This window comes from Taurulus bubalis (assembly GCF_910589615.1).
Source record: "Taurulus bubalis genome assembly, chromosome: 1".
Classification (NCBI taxonomy): domain Eukaryota; kingdom Metazoa; phylum Chordata; class Actinopteri; order Perciformes; family Cottidae; genus Taurulus; species Taurulus bubalis.
Window position 1 is genome coordinate 12790929 of NC_136589.1, and position 24205 is coordinate 12815133.

Sequence of the window (24205 nt, forward strand, 5' to 3'; positions counted from 1 at the left end):
CAAATAATGAGACATTATGAGCCACTAAATAGATTAGAGATGAAAGATGTAAAGCAGCCTAGAGCGATTGAATAATGATATTAGACCCACATTGTTTCCCAACTGACCAGCAGAAGCTAATAAACTACTGTTTATTAGTCAATCTAAACAACAGTATTGAGTATTTTCTCCGGAGTGAAAAACCCAAAGACCAATACAGACTCCCTCACTATCTCCCAGTCTGTGTAAACTGGAGTCGAGGCTGCTGGCTGTGGTTTATGGGCTTTAGTGCCTGCAGACACCAGAGCTGCCGAATGAAATCTAAAGCAGTGAAGGGAGATAAGAATTATTGAAGGTGAACTCGTACAAACACAGACCTTCAGCTTTGTGTTTCTAGACATTTTTTCCCTGCAGAGACTTTCTCCAGCCGAGCAGATGAACCCGACAGCTTTCTGCAGACGGAGGATTCAGTGGGCTTTAAATAAAGGCTTTAATCTTAAATTTAATATATGAATTCTGAGGAAATGCTGCTATATGATATTCACTGTTGACTGTTGTTTTATAATATGCCATCTAGACTCCTTTGTTTGGCTCTATGGCAGACACTCGACCAAACACTTTGGTCCTAAGTTAAATAAGTTGACAACTATTGGATGGACTGCCATGACATTTGGGACAGACGTTTAACAGATGAATCTTGATGACGTTGGGTAACTTTTCACTGTGCATCGTGATCGCGTCAAACTTAATTTGTCCAAAACTTTAATTTATGCCCAACAACTGCAAAACTAATGACATTCCACTAGCCTGTACTTTGTGTTGTGCGCTGCAGGAATGAGTACACAACTAGGAAATGAGTCAGCACTTCTGTTTCCCTTTTCTGGAAGTCAGTGTGTGTTTTTGAACAAGACTACGACTAAATTAAATACAATGGAAAAACCCCATTGGATTTTGGTTCATGCCAACTTCCTGTTTGGCACAGCACATCAACAATAACAACCGTCAAAAGTGTGTTTGCAAAGTAAAAAAAAAGGGAATATATACAAGTCCTTTCTCTGAACACTTTCCAGTATGGGGTCCTAGATCTTACCGAACACATCTCCTCTATCTTCATTATAAAGTCTCTCCAGATGTAATGTTTTTGCAATTTCTCTCAACCGCAAATCATCTTCCACACGGAGAGATTAACTTTTTTTGCAATCACCATTCAAAACAAAACAGCCATTTTTTCCATTCTTGTTGGCAAAAGATAAGGAGCTTGTTGCTCCAAGGATGAGTTTCCCCAACGCTTCCCAGAAGCCTCAGAAAAACAATGAAAAATGATTTTTCCAATGTGTCTCAAATTCACTGCACGACCAGAAAGACTGAACACTGCCATTTCTATACCATACATTCTCCTGATGGGCACAGCAACAGTCAACATGATACGATGCCAGCAACTCATTGGTATTGTTCTATTTTTCCAGGTTCTAAGTGCATCAACTCTCCAGAAAATCATAAATTTTATCATCACATGGCTACATGACTACTTCTTCCTCTGACTGTATGTGTCTGCTTCATCTAGCGACTGTGGCTCAGAGGAAGGTCGTCCTTCAATCAGAGGATTGGCAGTTTATCCCCGGCTCCGCTAGTCCATGTCGATGTGTCCTTGGGCAAGACACTCAACCCCAAAGCTGCTCCCGTAGGCTGATCCTGTGGTTTATGAATGAGCATGATTGGTAGAGTCTGATGGGCAGGTGGCACCTTGGACAGTAGCCCCTCCCTCCGCTTTATAAGTACAAGTCCATTGACCATTTAATAACAAGGTCTTACTCTATTCATGGACTCAAACATCTGAAGTAGAAATACAAATGTGGATGGAAAACTTCCACGAGTCTGCTCTGCAAAACAATCCATTTGTACCTTTAAAAAAAAAAAAAAAAATTCTGGTTCAGTATAATACACACAGATGGCCATTCCTTTTTATTTTTTTGGGAATCACAACGTATGATTGAATGGATCCTGGTTTGAATTTAAAAAAGGGAAAAAATAAATTACAAAAATGAAAATCTTCAGCCTTAGTTTTATTGTTGTAGATGGCTTTTTAATCTGTACCCACATTCAATCCTTCACTTCACACACAGCTGAGCTTACTGCAAACAGCAAAGTGTTCTCTGTACACACAAATAGCAAGCTGTTGAATGCTGGAAAGCCACAAAGAGAGAGTTTAATAATGAAAACTCTGCACTTCTTCCCGGTGCCAGATATCCTTGGCCGTGCTATTTGAAGCGGGAGGAGGTGAAGGGAGAAACCACTGATGAAGAGCTGCATTCACAAAACCAGAAGAAGAAATCTTCTTTAATTATGTATAATGAATGCAATCCATTAAAAATGCAGGACAGGGAGACGTGAATTACGTTTCCATCAGCTCAGAGTAACAGTGACCTAGAAACAATTTAAAACCACAAAGCATCCTGAAATGACTCATCTCCAGGGAGACTTGTATGTGTCCGCAGTGACACATGTGTGTTATAGTATAAAGAGAAAAAGAGAGGTGGGCGTCATAAAAGAAAGATACGGCCTCGCTGCCGTATTGTGAGTCGGCATTGAGGTCTGCGGTTAAACCAGCTGACGCAGAACAAAGAGACATCAAGCAGCCAGCCGTGAGCCAAGTCGTTGTTTTATGTTTCTGAGTGCGGAGAGTCTTAAGCACTAAAGAACTCAAAATGATCCGTGCCCTCTGAGAACTGCGGGAGGCCACAGCAGAAACTGGAATACAAAGGAGAGCTTTGTATTCAGCGATCTGCAGCGCGCCGCTCCATCCATGATGCATCGCTACTCGACACACACTTTAATTCAACAAACATTTCAGCTGATCAGTTTTCATATCCAGGACCTTTGAAATCATTATGAAGCGAGACGTTCACTTGTGTACATTTACATGTTTGTTCCCGAAACAGCGGCTGAGTCACGCATACAGGTGCGTCTGACAAAAGTGCAGAAAGTGCAAGATATGAATGAATCTTCACGACATTGCCCAGCATCTTTCTCTTTTTAACCTGGAAGCAGGGATTTGATCCCATTCAGCAACAAGAGCATCAGTGAGGACGGACTGGCAGCTCATCACACGTTTTAGAGGTATGCTGTATGCTGTAGCAATAATATTTCACTTAATTGCGCGTGGGCAAGTCCTCACTTTGAAAAACATCCAGAAAACAGATAAAAAGTAGAGAGAAATATGTGGAAATGCGTGCAAATTGGACAACTTCCTTGGGGTTGGAATCAACTTTTTAAATTTGAATTAGAAGGCCAACAAAGTTCTTTCTTTTAAGTGTCATAAAAACTTGTTTTCACAAATGATTTCAGGTGTATTTCAAGAAATATTACTTTAACTTTGTCATATATAATAGGAAACTGAATTGCTTTTAACTTTTGGTCAAACAAAACAGGACATTTGAAGACATCACATCTGTGAAGCATTTCATCTCTGGTTTTGGACATCTTCTGAACCAAACAATTACAATTTCTAAAAATCTACCTCTATCAGACCAATCCACTATAAGACCGCTATAAATTTAAACTAAAGATGGATTATACAAACAGCTGACACTTCAGATCTCATTACAGCGGGATCTGAAGTGTTTTGCAAAACAAAAAGAAAGTCGTCATAGCTCTTTTGTTTGAGTAATTATAGAGCGGTCTGATAAATTATCGGTGCAGTCACAACAGTGAAACCACATCTGCACGACTCTCTGTGTCGTTTGGTTGAAGAGCTCTCTGTAGGTCTGTAAGGTTTCTGCTAAAAATGGACACGCAGAGCACTCTGTCCATTTAGAAAAGTGTTTATTGACTGAAGTGTCTGAAAGGGTCACGTTTCAGCCTCCTACTACTGTTTTAATCTGAGGGTCTGTTTAAGCTCTTTATGAACTAAATGAGAGTCTGAATTTTGTGGCTCAAGTGGATTAAAGTCAGTAAAGCCCCATTTAAATAAGGACTACTATACTAACTACTCACCACCTGGAGCCTCAAAAGTGGCTCTGAAACATGTGTAGCTCCTTTAAGAAGGACGGCAGCTTCAAGCCAAGAAGCATTCATGTCATTACGGAGAATCCGACCGATATCGGCATGTTTACGTGTTAATTTGTAATGTCTGAAAACCTTTAAAAACAAGAGCGGTCTGTAGTTTAGCCTTAAAATCAAAGTCCACGAAGAAAAGATAAGTATTAACACGCTTTTAATGTAGTCGAGCTGCAACTAGGGTGATGAGAATGAGATGAAAATGGGTCAAACTTGGAGGTGTGGCCTCCAGTACATTACATTCAGTGTAAACAGTAGTAATATTATTAATGGTATTATTCTTTCCTGCAGACTTTGCAAATAATCGCTTTGTCGGGATGTCTTAAGGCAGCAGTGATTCATGATCACATCCGTTCCCGCTCCGACCTGCAGTCATGTTTTTGCTTCTTGGCAGAATGTTGAGGTCCAGGTCCCGAGACACCGGACTCCATGTCAGTGATGGATGTTTTAATCTCCCTCTGTAAATATCAACAGTGTCACAGTTATGTGACGCCGCTATGCGTAGTACACAGATAAAAATACCACAATAATTCATGGAAGCGTAGTACACGGATAGAAATACCACAATATAAATAAAATAATGTTTCACAACGATCAGGAGGCCCTTTTGATGTTTTAGTAGGCTTCAACAAATCAAAACTCTGGTTAAGATTAATGTTCGGGAAAATATTCAGCAATTCATTTTATAATCTAGTAATCAAAGTAATTTATCATGCAAAAATAGCAGAAAATTATGTTTTCAGCCTCTCAAATATGGAGATTTGCTGCTTTTCTCTGTTTCATGTCATATTAAGTTGGTTATATTTGGGTTTAGGACTGACGAGACATTTAGAGACATTGAACATTTTTCACTATTTTCTGACAATTTCCAGACCAAACAATTAAAAGAATAGTTGTCAAATTAATCAATAATGAACACAAAAAATGTGTTACAACTCTAGTCTTGAGACCTTAAGCTTTAAAAAAAATACACATGGACTTCTGTTAAAGATCTTCTGTGATAACACTTCAGAGAAACAAGATGTTTTTAGTCAAGTGGCCATCTGTAGTCCGCTTGGATTCACAATAGTGACACTTTACAGTTATAATAGCAGAATCTCCACAAACCTTTCAATATCGTCCACAGCTGTTGCAGCTCTTTTACAAGGTCACACAGGAACTCTTTTCTCCGGTCTATTCTCTAAACTGGAAGTGAAGCTTTTAAATATCTGCTTTCTGCTAAAACAATTATGGATTAAAGTGACATTGAAGCTGCATTTTACAGACGGAGCAGATACAAAACATCCCTCCTGTCTGGATTACAACTGTGTAAACAGCACTAATGGGGATTTAAACACCGGTCTTGACTGAATGAGGTCGGTCTTGTGTCTTGACGAGTCACTTTTCACTATGAAAACGTCTCGTCGACGTCTGTGTGGCAGCAGATTAGCTGGACCTCGCTGCTGCGGCTTGCTCAGCATCTGGGAGGCCACGGAGGTAATGTTTACAGGCTTGGAGAGCGCTGATGATTCCTCACTGGCAGCGATAATGAATGCTCATTTCAACATCCAAAGGGCTCAGATGAAAGGTTTCAGCTGTCGATGCCAACCTCAGGATTTTTCCCCTTGTCCATCTGTCCAGCCAATACGTCTGGGAGGAGTCCGGAGGAAGCATGGAAGAGGTCATGTGACTCAGCCACCCAGGAGCGAGATGCCAGACGTGGCACGGCAGCGTTCCTAATTACTACAATATGTGAAACCTTCTAAGCTCTCCTCCCGGCCGCAAGTTTTCTAAAAAGGAACCTGACCTACATTTCTCCTCCATGCTCTGAATTCAGAAACAGTTATTTAAGCCTCAGCAAAGGGGAAGAAGTGAAACAGCAAGTCTCTCTTTTCACACTTCAAGCCTGCAAACTTCAGCCGGCGGGGGCCTTCCTGCAATAAACCAATACTATGAGAATAAATAAAGGTGCATTCACACGAGATGATTAGGGAGATGAATCCTTATGGAACAGATGAAGTCATAAATGAGATATCAAATATGTGATAACACATGCCAGCAAAACAATGCACATCATTAATAATCAACAACCGCCGTGAGGTAAACCGGATGTTTTTTTGACTTCACCACTGCAACGCAACACAAACACTGTTGCTGTGAAAACCAGTGGCTGATGTTTTGCAAGGATTTCCCTGGAAGTCAATGTTTGCACACACAAATCAACCCCGCGGTGGCAATATGACGGCGTCCAGCAACAATTACTCTACTGCAGGAATTCACATTTGCACGAGCCGGAATAATCAATATGAGCATGAAGGAACAAATCAAGATGTCAGAAGAAAAAAAAAAAGAAGAAAAAAAAATACACTGCACTCTAGGTCACGATGAATGAGGCAATATGCCTCAAGTGCAACATGTAAATGGAGGGAAAGTGTCAGAATTACTACCCTCATTTTAGGCTGATAATTTAGCAGTCGCATCCCTAGTGAGGCAGAAAATGTAATTTCAGCCGGAGACAATCATCGAGGAAGAGTTGTCGTTATTAACTTGGTGTGACAGAATGAAATGAAAGACAGTCGAGCACGTTCACTCCACCCATAAGTATTTAGATCTTTTACTGAGGTAAAAGTAGAAATATCACACTGCAAAAATACTCTGTAACAAGTAAGAGTCCTGCATTCATATTTTACTGAAGTATTAGAAAAAAGTAGACCTAAAGTACTAATATAGGCAACAGAGATTCCCCTTTTATTCTAATGTTAGTTTTATGTACTATATCATGAGATTATTAGAACTATAACAGTACTATTGTAGCCTGTTGAGGTGGAGCTCTTTTTAATTAAAATACTTTATATGCGTCACCATTTGGTAGTTTAATTCTATATTCACCCATTTTATGAACTCATTATAGGTTTTCTGTGTCTGAAAAAGTTGTCAGATAAAAGAAGTGCAGTAAAAAAGAACCTTATTTCTCTGTGAACTGTAGAGTAGAAGTTTAAATGGGGGGAAAAAAAAGGTATGTTGTTACTTTACTCTTTACACTTTTTTCCACCGATGAAAGACGGAAAATAACACAAATTAAGTGTAAAGTGAAGAGAAGAACAGTTATCTTACTTATTATAAAGTATTCTCCTTACGCGAGTCACTGGACTACAAAGACATCGCGGAACATTTTATTCAGGGACAGATGATTCAAAGAGGACGAGGCAGCCGGCACACACCGCTCTAGAAATGTCACATTTCCTTTTCACAACACTAAGCCTCAACTGCCTCCAAATATAATCTCATCTGCATCTGGCACAAAGTTTTGACAAATCTCTCTTTTTTTCAGCCCGTTAACCTCATCTAGCTGCTTTACATGAAAGTGCGGGAACAATTGGACAAAGTAAACAAGCCACAGGAAGCCCGGCATAATCACGGAGCCATTCCTATAATTTGAGCTACATTTGAAAAGAAGGTCACACAATGCCGCTCATCAGAAAAGGACTCTATCCATTAGTAGAAGAGATCGGGTGGACATTATCTATTAAATTACACATTTTTGGCATTTATGTCAGCGGTTATATTATTGATGAAAGCAATGAGCAGTACATCTGTTTTAAATTGAATGAAAGTAGGAGGTTAAAGTTCATTCTTGACCTTTTGAACAGTAATTCAAGCTTATTTTCTTCTTTTGAGCTGTTACAAACAAAACAAACCCATTTACCAACTAGAAAAGTGAACTCAGTAGAGTGCAGATCTCCTCGCGTCTCCCTCTCCTGAACAGAGAATAATTGAATCTCCCTCAATTATCACTCTCTTTCCTTAAAGTCAAGATGGCGGCAAAGAAAACTAAATCAGGGATTTATTAATCTCATAACGTGCCTAACTTTAGTGAATCTTATCATGTATCATCAGGTATGGAATTAATCTGCAGTAGCTCCGGTCCAAAATGAAAACCAAAGTTTTCCATAGATGTCGAGACAAAGGCCAACATGTGGCCTGCAACAGACACAATGAGGCTTGTTTTTGACCAAACACAGCAAAAAATGGAAAGTTGTGTCCAGGGTGACATCGCCAATGTGCCTGTTGACCAAAAATACCTAAATTATTAAATTACAATAACTTAAAACAAGCAATTGTCACAAATCCTCACATTTAAGAAGCTGGAACCAGTGAATATTTGACATCTTTGCTCGATAAATTTGTTCAAATAATAAAAAATTGTACGACTAATAAGCAGCGGAACTGGCTGTAAACACAACACTGACATATTGTCACAGTTTACACATAAAAATGTATGCGCAACATTGAATTGACTTTAGATTAACATTCACTCTCCACCAACTCCTGAGTGAAATGTCTGGCTCTTAAGATGACAAGATACCATTTTTAACTGAAAATAAAACCGTGGGAAACAACGCTGAGTCAAAACAATAAAAGGTCCCAAAAAACAAACAATGAGCTGAAAGATGTTAAAATCCTCAACATTAAATGTGTATTTGTCCCTGACACTGGCAGCAAACATGCAGTTGAAGCTTCACCGAACCGCTTCTACTGGAGAACCCAGCCTCAGTGTTTGATACCTCACTAGAATGCTGCTCACCGTCTCCCTGAGGTTTATTTAGACTGAAAGACCCTCTGAAGAGGACGTGATTCCCCCGGACTGAACCCCAAGCTCGGTTTAGCTCTGCCGCATCACAACTGACATTTTCCTCCAAGAAGTGAGCGTGCTGCTGAGTTTGAAAAATACATTTTCGACTCCATATCTCAAGCGGCACATGTGCTTGTCTCATTTTCCAATTAGCATGAATTTAATTTGGGCAACGTATGCTAATAAAAACATCAGCGCTGAAGATCCATGTAGAAAATTTCACAGTAATACACTTTTAGCTCCTGAGCCCGGAGGCATTAAAACGCCTCAAACACAAAAACATTCATTTTTCAGCAATTTTCACAATCTCTATTCACCAAAAGTAAGATTTACTCCTTTCTATGTTGCTGTGCCGTTTCCTGGTAGCTGCTTATACACAACTGAATACATCCGTGACATCACGGCTTCGGGTTAAACATGGCTATTTACAGTAATTTGGGATTTATCTCTATATTATATCAGCTTTATGATATTCGTCAGACAGCCGCCAGCCAAAAAATAGCACAAGTAAACCAGCTGAACTGAATGTTAACAATCGCTGTTCGGTTTGTTCAGTATTTCAGGTTTTTGTGAACATATACAGACTCTCATACAGCAGCTTTTTTCATATTCCTAAACATATATTGCAGAGATGCAGTGGATTAAAACCAAGAGCTGAACAGATATCATCAAAGCTGCTTCTTTAAAATCAAATATTGTCTGTTGGGAAATAACAGCAGAATACAAAAAGTAGGCAGTCGGGCGTGACACAGAGCGCTGAGACATGAGGAGGAGTCAGCTGGAGGCCAAATTGATCGTCATACAGAGTCAAAAAGCTGTGTGTGTGTGTGTGTGTGTGTGTGTGTGTGTGTGTGGTGTGTGTGGTGTGTGTGGTGTGTGTGGTGTGTGTGGTGTGTGTGGTGTGTGTGGTGTGTGTGGGGTGTGGGGTGTGTGGGGTGTGTGTGGTGTGTGTGGTGTGTGTGTGGTGTGTGTGGGGTGTGTGTGTCCTTTCTCGTCCTGCCCCGTCTGTCCTCCAGGAAGCACTGCATCAGCAAGATGGAGGATATCTAGATATCTTACATAAGGCCCAGTGACTTGACATTCGAAGAACACAGCAGAGATTCACTTGACAAAGACAAAAACAGTTAGCAGCGGTGTGACTTTGTCAAACTGCTGCAGTGATCTTCCACATTAACTGAAATAGCAGGATTGTGTATGTTGTACAGATTGTAAAGCCCACTGATGCAAATTAAATAGGAATATCTCAACCATGAAGTACCACGATAAAGTGGACATTACAATTGTTTTTGTTAAAAGTCTTGACATGTCTCAAACATTCATGGTTGTTGTTACGCTCATATAGGAATGATTCATGGTCCACAGATGATGAATCCTAGCAACTTGGTGATCCCTTGACCTTTTCTTTGCCGCTTCCAGCAGCTCAGAGTTTTCACTTAACCTGTGACATATCTTCACATGTACAGCAAGGATTGGTAAAACAATTTGGACAAACATTCATGGTACCCGCAGGGTGGATCCTACGTGATTTAATGATGCCATGAAATTTCCTTAAGCGACACTGAGTCGGACCTTTGTGTTTATTGTGCAAAACATCTTTGCAAGTATTAGATAGGTGGCCATGACATTTGTAATACACATTCACGTTGCCAGCAAGAAGAACTGTAATAACTTTGGCGATGCCTTAACTTTTCCTCTTGCACGCTAAACATAGACTGAAGTGGAGGTCGTCACCGTGACGTAGGTAATTGGTTTGTGGACTGCAGTTTTGAAGCCTTGAGTTCGGCATTCTGGCCATCACCATCTTGGTCCTGCAACCAGAAGTGACACGAGAGGCTGGAGCTAAGTACAACCAAACAACGAGGAAGATATTTTTAGACTACCGACTAAACTGACAACACAAAGAGGGTTAAAGTTGTAAGACGAAACATGGACAATCCTCAGACCTGTCAATCACAAGGTAGCCGCAACTTATAGCATACTCTGCTATATCATCCACCTTACTCTAAATGGGACAATCATTTACTAAGTCATTTTCTCATAGACGTCTACACTTCTTTTTGAGAATACAGCCTCACGGAGCTCTTCGTCTTGCCTAAAATCCCAAACATTATTGCTACAGAACAGTCACTGAGTGCAGGACAACAACAACAACAAGGAGAACATCAAACAATGAGAGGCTTTAGCTGCCTCTCATTTATCCTACTCTAAATTCCCGCAGTGTGAGCGTCCCAGGCAGCCAGGGGACAAAAGAGCGAGTGTCTCTCTGCTGGTCAAAGCGACATCTCAGCACTCTCGCCTCCAACAGGCCCAAATATGACATCCTACTGGGTCCAGCTGCCACTCGAGGGCCCGTTCAATCCCGCCTCTGTCTCAGAGACTGGCCCCATCTCTCGGCACTTACCCTCGCACCTGTGGGCTGATGTGCAGAAATGTGGCCGGTGCCCACTTCAAAAATACCAAAAGATGAAACACGGCTTCTTGCCCTTAGCTCTTCAGAGCAGAGAGGCTTAGGTGTTCACAGCGCCAGCGAGATTGATTTTGAATGAAGGTTAAAGGGGCTGAAGTGGCTCTTTGAAGACACGACCATCTTTAGAAAGAAGTGTGCAATTATTCAAACGCATTCAGGAGCTTTGAGCGATGAAAAGCCTTTTTTGGTGCTCATTCAAATGCCTCTCGCGATGACGTGGCAGATCATAAGAGCGCATTTCACAGTCACACTGAGGATGTCGGACACACACCGAGGCCGCTGCTGAGGAGTATAATAAGGACAATCCTCCATGTCTCCTCCATGTACTTCACATCCTGACTTTACATCATTAGCAGCAGCCACATCCTCGTAAACTCTTGTATGAAAAGATGCACACGGCAAAATTTGCATTTCCTGACTTCGACTACTGGATTTCCAGACCGCAGGTAATTATCATTCAACCACCCTGTAAGATGTGTGATTAAAGCCCCTCCCACACCTATAATAGGTGATTATGAAGCATCTCAGCTCGGAGCGGCACGTGTCCTGAAGTGACTCTGGGAAACGTGAGATCAGTGCCGAGGCAGCACTTCTATAAGCCTCCCAGCCTAATAGCCTTTGGGCTTCAGAGACCTCCGAGCCACAGCGAGCGATGTATGGAGAATACATTTATACAATCAGAAGAGGAACACAGTGTAGTGGTTAGATTTTTTTGTAAAGCTACTTGGTCCCTTATGACGTACCCAAGCGAGGTAAAGAAATACCAAAAACTACACTTTCCACATTCAATGTCGCCTCATGTCTTCACGTCGCATCATATCAGAGTCTTGCTTGCCTTTGAATGCAGCCTTAAAACACTTAAAAAACTCCTTTCCGTCTTGTTTTTAATCAAATACTAAACTACTGCTCCCCGACCTGACAACTCACACAGTAAGCTTATTTTTTGCCTTCTTGCCGAGAGAAAACCAATATAGCACTCTCATGTCTGTCAAGTTAAATATGAGGAGATTGTTGGCTTAGTTTAGCATGAAGAAAAATGTTGAATTATTCTTTAAACACAACAGCACAGCACTTATCAACGCCGAAGCTGGCACGAGGTGCTCTGACATTTTCCTGTCTCATTACAAACTGAGGAATCAGTGTATTGCTCACAATATGCTTTTGATGAGCATGCATTTGCTGTGTGAATCAGAAACAGATTTTAGAGTAAATTAAACTTTCATGAATAACTTCTAATGTTTTGCCAGAATCTGCAAAAACATTCTCCCATGTGTCTCTTCCCTCAAAGCTTTCCTTCTGTTCTGTTTTTAAAAGACAACATAGTAAAAGTTGCCCTCTGGAGTATGTCCTACACACCAAAACACATTGTGTGTATCCCTGAGGTCGGACAAATATGTGGAATGAAGTTTCCTTTCGTATTATATCTGCATATTGCACATAGTCTTTGTACTGTGAGCTTTTGCACATCATCTTTGATCAAACACCGTACTGCTCTTATTTAAAATATATATATATAGCACTTGTTTTCCTATTACACATTAATGATTCTTGTCTTCTGCAGTTTTTTTCTTCTTTTCTCTGACTAGATGTATTGTTGTACACCAAAATATCAAGGCAAACTCCTTGAATGTGAAAACTTCAACTGAATTCCATGTTTGCTGGCAGACTTCTTCTGCAAAAAAAGGCCCTCATGTAAAAAAAAAGTGCTCTGTAGCGCTACTGGAGGCCAGAAACTCCACAGGGAACCTTTAAAAGAAGCGAAGAGCACAAATAAAAAGAAAAGACTGACAGCGGTCCGAGTGTTTATCCGCCTTGAGAGGCTGATATCACTCAATGAGACGGTTGATTTGACATCTGGCTAACAAGCGGAGTTCCTCCAGTCTGATATGACAGACGGCAGTCAATAGAGAGCTTCGGTGTTCTGGATTGTCAGTGAAAACTAACACATTAAAATAAAGTGGGACTTGAACTCATCCTGTCACACGCAGGGTCACGGCGGGATTGAACCTGCCACCGTTTAGTCACAGAAACCTCTTCATCTACTCATCTACTCGTCCACTCTGCTGGATAACATCAAAGTTATGCTATTCCTGGAAATGAATTAATCTTATTTCAGCTAAATGTGTAATGTAATGCCCGCTGACGGTAATAACTTAAGAGGATACAGAGAGGCTAAGGAGAGACAGTCCTCACTTTAAAATAAATAAATAAAAAACACACATAAACTCCCCCCAGCGCTCATTAATTACAGCTATTTTTTCCTCCATTCTCTGCAGACTGACAGCTGCTGACCAAAGTGTGACAGCAGGTATTACTCAAATGGAGTTTAAACCACAAACTCTCTCAAATGTCTTTCTGCCATTGCATCACAGTAAAAAATGTGCTTTTAGTCTGACCTGAAGATAAAATTATACCCATGATGCCACAAAGCTTTTTTTACATCTCCAGAAACATGGGCTTGTTTTTCCCCCCAGTGAGGTTTTGGTAAAAGAAGAAGGTCTACGAACATCATACGCAGCTGCAAGGTTAAAATCAGCTTCCATCAAGAGAGGAACACTGACTCCAAACCACAAGTTAATTTAAATGGTTAAAGTTTTGGGTTCTTTACGTCATGTCAAACTGCTTTAAAATAAAGACAAAACCCACAGGTGTGTTTTCACTTCTCCATGAAGAGTCCAAGATCAGACTTTTTTTCCACCTTCAATGTTTTTATTTCACGAATCACTCCACAGTGAAACTTTCTCTACTTTCGCAAATATATGAGCACAAACTAATAAAAGTACTAAGCAAATAAAACATCAAAAACAATAGAACATCTCAAATTAAGTAAATAAATAAACAGGCAAACAAAAGAGGAAAAAACAAAGACGGAATCGACAGTGAGTTTATCTACATTTCAGCTTTTCAAATGTGAAGATGTGCTGCTTTTCATCAGTTTGATATAATACAAAATACATATATCTTTTGATTTTGGCATGTTGTTGTGACAAAACAAGTAGTTTAAAGACTTGATCTCTGGGAGAGAATATGATGAGTATTTTTTAAGACTTAATCAATAGATGAGTCCATAATGAAGATAATAAGTTTAGTTGCAGCCCCATCATGTAAATCATAACACCCGTTAATAAAAGCCCCGCCATGACGCCATGAAGGCCACGTGACAGTCTCAAACGCCCCGAGTGGACCTAAAGTTTGGGATTGTTTTGGCAGGATGATGCCACATTCATCTCATGACACGCAATCAGACCTGAGCAGTAGATTCTGAACTCAGCCTCTGAATCTCTGGGTCACAGGAGACACACGCTCTCCGTGGTGCAGCCTACTGGGACAATGATCCGGCATGAAGCTGTTATCCATCTGAACAGCTGAGCGGATGATTATGAACACGCACACACACACATGCATCTGAGGAATTTAACGCTGCACCGCTAGACTATTTGTTCACAAGTTGTTTGTGTCCCCCGCCAACACTATTTAAAACGCATTTCTATTTCAATATAAATGAAAGCAATGCAGATGTCTGGATGAGCCCGCCGCAGGGGAGGCCTCCCTGCAGCGGGCTCCCGCTTGGCAAGATGATATCATCTCACACTGCTAGCTGCTGCTGCAGCCGTAACGTGAGCGATCTGATGAAGTGACAGCCTCTCATGGCGCATTGGAGCCGCTGTAAAGTTTAAAAGGACAGTGCGGCGCCGCCGCCTTACCTCGGGATGCAGTTCGGGGAGGATCCGTCTACCTCCCATGTGGCGAACAGGTTCATGGGGACCGGTCTGTTGAGAGCTGCGCTTCCGGCGAAACTCAACCGGCCACTTCTCTCCGCCATGGTGCGGGCTGCGGCTGGGACCGTCCGACACCGAGCTGGGGGGGGGATCTGTCAACAGCAGACCGGTGCAGGTCTTCCGTGCACGCGCGTGTCTCTGTACGTGTGTGTATTTGTGCGTGTGTGTGTGTGTGTGAGAGGGGGGGTCCGTTAAATAGAAGGCGTGACACGCTCACGTTAGTGCGATGTGAACGGCGGAGAACGAGCTCATTTCCCCGTCCTTGTGTCCTGAGCCGGGCAGGTCGGTGTGGTCCTTGTGCACCGCGGAGGAACTGCAGTGGAGCAGCGAACCGACCGACCGCTGAGCTTGTTGTGCCAACCACGCTACTCCGTGTATGACGGGTGATTAGTGCCACGCGGAGAGGGGCGGAGGGGAGGCATGGACAGCCAGCATAGAGTAACATGCAAACCTGGTTAGATTTAAAGTAGCTTTGTTTTCCAGTGGTTTCTGATCTATAATGCAGTGGCGGGCCATCAGGGCCTGCTAAGCCTTCTCTGCTGGCCTAAACAGAATCACAAAGTTTACATTTAAATTTTTATTTTTTTTTAATATATATATATATATATATATATAATTAAAAGTTATAGTTATTTTATAGTTTAATTGTTTTTCACAAATGCACTAATGTATTATAATTACTTTTTCCCTATTCGCTTATTTTGTCATTGCACACTTCCTGTGTTCCTCTGTTGCCTTCAGCCTGCTGTATAGGGTGGCGCGGCCGCTGTTTAACAGCGTTCATCCAATCACATTTCACTTCTGTTTCTCTATGGACTCGAGAGCTGATTAAACTATATGAGAAGGCCTTCTAGCACCTGTTTTGCCACAGGGCCCGCATAACCATTAGCATGCGCTGTGATTGGTCAGTGTGTCAGTACACACTCTGGAACTGAAGCGCACTGATAAACTGTACAACAGTGTTGCTGAACTTTTTTTTATTTTAGCTGTACTCCAGGAAGACTTAATAATACATTGATCATATTTGTTATTAATAATCTGACTGTGCAAAGCGACTAAAGCTGTCAAAATGCATGTAGTAGAGTAAGAACTACAATAGTATATAGCCTCCAAAATGTGGCACGAACTGTAAATATTTAACTGGGTAAACAAAATGGGCAAAACAAGAGCAAATGTGTCAGAAAGCCCTCCTGTTATATTTTCTCATTATAATAGAAACATTAAATTAAGAGCATATTTCTTTATTAAGTAATGAAACTGCTCTCAGCCTTGCTTGGGCATTAACCACCTCTCATACACCCCACCCACCCAGGAAAAACGTCATCGACGGTCTCTCCAAACTGCAGTTTGCCCATTTCTTTGGCAGGTGCAGCGGGTGCAGGTCTGGGCGGATCCATGGACACGAGCCGTGTCGCCAGATCGATTCCCAAAATTGTTTTTCACTGCATAGTGATCATACACACTGCTGCAAAATCAACCTTCATTGAAACGGGTTAAATCCTCTCCTTATTGTGCAATTTTGTGTACATTTTGAATAACCTACTTTCACAAACTATACTGTTTCCGCACCAGACAAGTTTTCAAATTATGAATGAGTAAATTAATGTGTTACAATAATGAATACTGAATTTCTGATGCACACAGCCGTGTATTCTGGGGTTTGAAAACAAGCAGGTACTGCCACCATGTGGTGGGTCAGCAGTGAAGGACCTTTTGCTCTCAACACAATTTCACATAATTAAACCTGTGGTATTTCTGCAACATGTTTAACTTGCTTTTGGGATTCACCATCAAGGTCTTCAGCCACTGTATGGACTTTGTCACTATATGAGCTTAATACAAACTTTCCAAAAATGATAAATCGCTCCTTGAAGTACATTAACACCAAGCTCTCAGTAGTCACCCTATGAATCTTGCTTGTGCGGCGATTTCCTTAATAAAATCTTAACGTATACCATATGAAAAGAATTAACTTAAATACAACTTGAAAGCTCAAGTAAAACACAAACTTTATAGACGATGCAATCAAATATAACGCATGTCTGTTCAAATAATGCATCTGGTGCAACTACAAGAAAGAATCAGTCTCACAGATTGAACAGTTTGTGAAATCTTTATTCGGTTGAACTGCAGTCTCGACCCATATTCACAAAATATGTTTAAAAAAAAAAAATCAATCTTTCTGAACATTACTAAAAAAAAAAAAATGACAATATGCAGTGAGAGTTTTATTAGTATCAAATTAATAAACTTATTTCAAGACATTTCTTCCTGCAGAAACAGACACTTGTGTTCAGACCCACAACACGCTTCAGAGCGAAGCTGCAGCTAAAGTTAATAAAAAGCAAAGAAAGATGAATCACAACACGAGACCCTGACACAACAGAATTGAACGTAATTAATGCCAGATTCCAACAATATTACACAAGAAAGCTGAAATAAACCACCAACTGAGACGCTTGCATTTTTCTGTTCACATATCAGGGCAGTGAATGCAACACGTGTAGATCAGGAGCAGAGTCACAGTTTCACAGCAATGCCAGGCGCTAGCGTTGCAAACAAAAACATACCTATTGACACTTTGGGGAACCAATTCCATTCCCACCTAACTATGAACTGCTGTGAACACTCGCAAAGCACACGAGAGTGGATGGAATCGCAACATGGCAGACGGCTAGGACAGGCTGCAGGATGTGACGAGTATCGTCACTGATCAAAATGGTTTCTGTCACTCAGCATTTCAGCAAAATAAAGGGGTTTATGAGGGGCAAAAAAAAGGTTATAAAAAACGTTTTTCCTATGGAAGCTCATCCAAACTAAAAACAAAAAACAAAAAAAACAAAGCCAATGAGGGCACAATAATGACTTAAGATCTTATCTCAAAAGAAGCCATGTAAATGGGGATTTCCTCCCCTTCATTAAAAATAAACAATAAATCACATGCCACCATACAGGCCTGTGGTGGGCAACTATCAGTCTATTTTACGGCCGACAGGTGCACCAATCTTAGTGCTTGCTGTCTGCAGAGGCGGAGCGAGAGCGTGAGCGTGAACGTGAACGAGACCTTGAACGAGAGCGTGAACGGGAGCGGGACTGCTTGTTCTGAGCAGGAGCAGGTGACCGGGAGCGAGACCTGGACCGGGACTTGGAGCGAGACTTGGACCGGGATTTGGAGCGAGACTTGGACCGGGATTTGGAGCGAGAGGGGGATCTGCCTGACGCCCTGCCCCCTCCGGATGTCTTCTTCTCCGGGGTGCGACTCAGAGACCTTGATCGGCTCCTGGAACGGTTGCGGCTCCTGGAACGACTCTTTGAGCGGGAGTAGCTACGAGAGCGAGAGCGGCTCTTGCTGTGGCTGTTGGAAGAGGGAAGTAATTTTAAAATGTTTTCTGTGGATGTGCATTTGTGTGGTATAACACCAGAAACAGTAAAACATGATAATAACTCAAACTGCACAGAGCAGGAATGTATGTAAAAATAAGAGTCTGGAATTGACAGATCTCCACAACTGTCCCAAACTATGTTAGGTTCAGTTTGGTTTGATCACTGGTGGGAAATACAATCGGTGCAAAAATAAGTGATTAAAGAATTTAAGATGATGGTCTAACTAGAACTGGTCAAAAAGATATCTTTAAAATGTTCTCAAAATGTATATATATATTCCTGTACCAGCCCCTCAAGATGTTCACATGTGAGGAATTGTCCAGGTAACTCATTGTAGGTGTCAACATGGCACAAGAGGGCAAAAAATATGTAGCACAGTTTTTAACAACTCACCTTCTGCTGTCCTCAAAGATCTTAAGCTTGCGTCCATTCAGCTCTGAACCGTCGAGCTTGGAGATGGCATTCTTTAGGTCACTGCGGGATGCAAACTCAACCACTCTGTATATAAACAGAAACATTCATAAGGCCCAAAACCCTGAGAACAACAACCATTTGAAAAGTTTGACGAACAGGAAAGCAACTCACCCTTCATTTTTGTTGGGCCTGTGTGCGTCCACAAAGGTAACTTCACCTGCTTTTCTCATCAAGTCTTTCAGGTCCTATTTCAAAGCATAATGTAGAATTAGTAACAAAGAACAAAACATGAGATACCGGTGAAAGCCTTTTGAGACCTGTGGGGAGAAAAATGAGCAGGCAGCAAAAAACCAGCACACACTGAAACTTGGGTTATCTAATGCTGACTTTTGTCACTGTGATAAGCTCTAATTTCAGTGGAGGGCATGTAACTAAAAGAGCCACTGGAGGTGTGTGGACAAGTGTTGCCTTTACTCAAAAAGTCCCATTAATTGGCTTCTTGAAGTTGCATCAGCAAACCAAAATCAACTCCATAGTGGAACGCCTGACTGATAACAGATAGGATTTGTGTGTATTAAGTTTGAAACTTGTCTGCGTATGTGAGATGAACCTGTGTATTACTTGGTCGGATGACAATAGTACTCTGGTTAAGTGAACAAGAATTTTGTTCACGTGACCTAAAAATTATTATTCTTAAATAGTCTTTAAGTGTTTACATAGTAAAACTGCCTCCTTCCCATTTGAGACTGTAATTCTACACCCCTTTACCACCCGACCCTGAACAAACCCAATCACATGAGTTTTATGCTACTTACCGCTCCATACCCAGGAAGATTTTATCATAGAGCCACTTGTCCAAATAGCAAATGGGAACCAATGCAGTGTTAAGCCCTTGAGAAACGACCTCGGCCTTGACCAGCATCCGGCCTCCACAAGTAAGGAACCACCAGAGCCAGAGAGCAAGTAGGGGGAGGGGTGTGCGCCCGATTCAACACCGCCCCCAGCTCCATCAGCAACAGAAAAAGACCCAAACGGGAGAGTGTAGGGACCGTGGATTTGAGGGGGGTTACAGCAGTCGGGGGTGCCAGCCCACAGAACCTCCAGACTGTGGCTACGGACCTCCTAAGGCTACCGTATCCTGCGCTAGACCACTTTCACCCGCTACGGGGCCCAGCCAAGACTTTAGACCGGCGGCAACTGCGTGTAAGGAGAGGCACCAAATGGACACTATTCAGAAAAACAACCAGGAGAGGGCGCTACACACTTCTGACACCTCCGTGGAGGGTGTGCATTTACCTCTGATATAAAGGAAACCATATCAGAGCAGCTGTTAAAAACAGTTAAATGTTTTTGTTTAGAATGGGTATTGTCTGAAAAAGGAAAATGTATTTGGAGGGAAAGTAAACAAACTAAAACACTAGGGGCTTTCTACTGTTTTGTATTTAAATAATCTGACTAGAGAAAAATGGACCTGGCCTGATCAAATGAATGCTGCTCTATTTAAATAAATAAAAAACATGTCCTTATAAAAAAGGTGACATCTACATTTTTTTATCATCTTGTGTTATAAGATAATTAAGAAAGTGTAGTTATTGCTTACCTGCCAGCTGATTCGTGAAGAGAGGTTCTCCACAATGAGCCTGTGATCGGTCCGCACAGGGGGGCCATACCTGTCCAGTCAACGCAAACCAAAAAAAAAAAACTTTAATACCAATCTTTAAGTTAAGATAGGAGTCTAATATATCCTCACATAACAACCCATTTGGCTGCATATTCACATGTTCACTTTGTCTAATGCAGTGTTCACACCAAACTGTGTGAATTTGCGCAGCGCTTTTTTGCCTGACTTTGTGGTTAATTCGCTTTTTCGCAACCAGTCGCGGCAGAAAGGGGGCGCGGCTTTCTCCGTAAAATAGTTTATTTCCGCTATCCACCATGGAAGGAATAACAACCATTTATAACGGTATCTCCGTAGCTTTACTCCGTGAACAGTTACTATTTCCGTCATTCACCATTGAAATAACCACTAGTTCTGCTTTATACTTGTTATGGAAGTCCCACGAACGTCGGTACATCAAACGCCCCCGTGTCTGGGTTCATAATATTATCCGTAGTCGCACACAGCTTGACTCCTCCAGAACGAGTGTCTGAATGAAGCCGCTTCCGGCGCTCTTTCAGCGGACCAGCAGCAGTTTGATTCAGCGACAGCGGTGATGCGGAGCTTCTCGACGCTGATTGGCTTTCACAACTCAGCGGCGGGCGGATTTTTGAACTTTCAACTCAAGCAAAATGCTTTTTCGCCTCATTCCTGGCGAAAAATTTGCTTTTGCGCAACCATTCGCGTTTGTGCATTGACTTAACATGTACGGTGGAACAGGTTCACATTAAAGACCTGATCTTAGTTAAATCTGCTCAAAAGACAAATATTTGTGTTCATGCGATTCCAGCCACCAGATAGAGAATAAACCCTGCAAACTTTTTTTTCCAAGTCTTACGAGTTAAACCCGTTTCACTTCACCAGGCTTTATTTGAGTATGGCACAACCAGATGAAATGAAAGATATAAGCCCTCACTTTACAATCAAGTGATGCTTCAACTAACTAGCAATAGGTTTCAGGAAGTAATTTTTAGGGCAAATGTACCTGGATCCACTGCTGCGAGATGGACGATAGCCACCTCCACCACTGCTGCCTCCACCACCTCCTCCGCCACCACCTCCACCAAAACGTCCTCCCATTCCTCCAGGGCCACCACCTCTTCCTCTTCTGGAGCGAGCATGCTCAATAGTAACCCTGAAAAAGAAATTATTTTATTTATGATTAAACAGTTGGATGAACAACAAACTAAATGTTTCCAATATGTCTATGAAGCAAGTCCATGATAGATAATACGATATTATTTACAATTCTGTGCATGCCAACTTAAAATAAATAATTGATTTGAATTAACTTGGTGGTTTTAAGTGGACAATACACTATTAAATGCATCAAAAGACTCCGGTCTTATAATAAAGTGTGTTGTGATGTTGATTGGTCTATTATTTAATATCAAGGGACAAAATCTGAACAGTGTTGTCGTTATTAATAATTGATGTCTTGTTTGGCAAATCAAAAAATGCTGCAAAAAAGAAAATATGATGCATATCATAGATATGTCCATATTACGGATTATAAATTAAAAAAGAACTTGTGTAAATATCTTGTGAATCGCGCAATAGTCAGGCCTACAATATCACTATCAATGTATTTGGTAAAAAAAAAAAAAATTTGATTTTTTATTTCTGTTTTTATCGAAAAAATATTACTTTTTCGTCATTTACAAAATCACACCTTTAACGTCCTTTATAAGACTACATTGCATTTTCAAAGCCAGTATCTTAGATATGTACCAAGCAAGACATTTTACAGTTGAATAATACATGTGTCAGAGCTCTTTGATTGACAAAACTACTTTGAATGTACTTTAAACCCATCTTTAACATTTCTCTGCTGCAATTTGTTGTTAGTTATTGGCCAACATATACAACGACATGGTACATCTGTTATTATTTATCTGATGTATTGGTCCAGTTGATATATCGGTCAAGTTATATTTTGAGATCTGTCTGGAATCTAGAAATAGTTTATCTATCAAAAAATGCTGCAAAAAAGAAAATATGATGCATATCATAGACATGTCCATATTACGGATTATAAATTAAAAAAGAACTTGTGTAAATATCTTGTGAATCGCGCAATAGTCAGGCCTACAATATCACTATCAATGTATTTGGTAAAAAATATATATATTTGATTTTCCTTCGCATCTCATTCTTACCTTTCACTGCACAATTCTTTGCCATTCAACTCGTACACGGCATCATCTGCATCTCTGTGGTCATCAAATTCCTGAAAAGAGATAAATAAATAAAAAGTTATTATCTAAACCCCAAAACAGGATCGGAAAGCTTAATTCGGACAAAGTAATCACTGGCCAATCACTCACCACAAAGCCAAATCCATTCTTCAGGTTGATTTCCCTAATCCGTCCATAGCCCTTGAAAAACTTCTCCACATCTCTCTCCCTGGCATGCGGGCTCAAGCGGCCAATGAAGACTCGACAACCACTCATTGTAATCTGAGGAGCTGGGAAAACACAAAACCAGGTAAACATTAAACCAGACTAGCAGTAAAACTGGAGGAGCTCAGTGTGTTGACTTTACTAGCCAAAGTAACAACAGTGCAGGTCCTATGCTTAATCAGTAATTACTGATGAGCATACAGACATGGTTGCAGGTGCTGTGTTCAAGACTTTTGAAGTTGAGCATTAAAAAAAAAAAAAGTGTTAACGGTGTCGCATCAAGACGACTCAGGTCAAACTGAGCAACCCGGCTCGAGAGCAAAGACACGTGAAGAGCTCTGGTCAAACAAGTTTCACTGTAATTAGTCCGTTACGGTCTCAAATAACGTCCCAAAAAGCAACATTTATCAACTTTACACACGAATTCCTCAATGGGCTAACAAAAAAAACGTCTTACACCGGTTATAATATAAAAAGAGGCATTAACTCGTACTGTACTTGGAGGTCAAATGTCTTTGTGTTCATAATTAGTTAGATTAATATTATTTGTTTTTAACATCTCACGACACAATACAACGGCACTACGAACTAGAACCTCAAAAATAAGTAATTATGATTACAGCGTTAAAGTTGCAACTCAGGTACTATTAGCTTGGTTCAATAACCAACGTGTTATCTATAAGACATCGTGCGTGTTAGCTCGGTGTCTCGGTTGAAATAAATTGGGCCTAGCTAAAGCGTGCTGGCAGTTCATTCTTCACTACGACGACACACTGCTAGGCTAACGTCTGAACGCTTTAGCTCAACATTGTGTCGCTGAAAAGAAGAAATGTGAGAGGTTAAAATGCTAAACAGCGTCATATAGCAGCGTAATATTATGACAAAAGACATTTTTTATCGCTTAAATATAACATTGCTTCTTGCACGGCGCATTCTTAACGCACGTTAGCTGCCTCGAGGTCGACTACTGTTAGCTTAGGCGAGCTCACGACAAAGACGTAATTATTTGTTTAGAAAACACGATTCCCGCAGTTAGCTATTAAAAAAACGTGCACTTATTTAAAGTCAGGTATATCACAGTCTCACCTTTTCTTTCACTCAACGCGTCTCCGGGTTCGGTGTTTACGCCGATAGTAAGCTGCAACTTTGTGGCGTGTGGTCTTAGCACTCCTCGACTAAATCAAAATGGCGAGTGGATCTAACGCCAGAAAGGGGAACCGGAAATGCTGCTGCTGCCTTCACGTTGCCAGTTCGGTGGTTGGTCATTGAGCGCCCCGATAAATCCGTAATTTAAGTAAAATTGACGGTTTCGGCCCCTTTTTGTCGTTCAAAAAGTATTACATCGGCTGTGTTAACGTATCACGGTGAAATAAAAAAGCAGCTTAGTTGAAATACACTTGATTATTTTTTTATTATGAGAACATTATGTGGTGTTTTTGGAATCCTCAAAGGGAC

The 24205-nt window shown here is 41.1% G+C and overlaps 2 protein-coding genes across 2 annotated transcripts in view; both read right to left on the bottom strand.

Annotated features, from left to right (window-relative positions):
- Window positions 1–14937, bottom strand: part of pacs2 (phosphofurin acidic cluster sorting protein 2) — a gene marked incomplete at both ends in the record, with an annotated part of 54006 nt that extends 39069 nt beyond the window's left edge. Inside the window, 1 exon segment of the mRNA XM_079224127.1 lies at window positions 14819–14937. Coding sequence (XP_079080253.1) covers window positions 14819–14937 — 119 coding nt within the window.
- A 2055-nt stretch (window positions 14938–16992) lies between these two features.
- srsf5a (serine and arginine rich splicing factor 5a) lies at window positions 16993–23930 on the bottom strand. Its single transcript, XM_079224156.1, has 8 exons — window positions 23837–23930; window positions 22676–22815; window positions 22508–22578; window positions 21334–21483; window positions 20292–20361; window positions 18863–18936; window positions 18671–18775; window positions 16993–18248 (listed from the first exon to the last, which is right to left on the bottom strand). The coding sequence occupies exons 2-8, from the start codon at window positions 22799–22801 to the stop codon at window positions 17900–17902; spliced, it is 945 nt and encodes a 314-aa protein (XP_079080282.1). The 5' UTR covers window positions 22802–22815; window positions 23837–23930; the 3' UTR covers window positions 16993–17899.
- Between the last annotated feature and the right edge of the window lie 275 nt (window positions 23931–24205).

Excerpts from the sequence above, each read along its gene's own strand:
- srsf5a (XM_079224156.1), bottom strand. The coding sequence starts at position 22,801 with ATGAGTGGTTGTCGAGTCTTCATTGGCCGCTTGAGCCCGCATGCCAGG. Across the intron at positions 22,579-22,675 it reads AGAATGGATTTGGCTTTGTG|GAATTTGATGACCACAGAGA; the intron begins GTGAGTGATTGG and ends ATCTCTTTTCAG. Across the intron at positions 18,937-20,291 it reads CTTCACGAATCAGCTGGCAG|GACCTGAAAGACTTGATGAG; the intron begins GTAAGCAATAAC and ends GCTTTGAAATAG.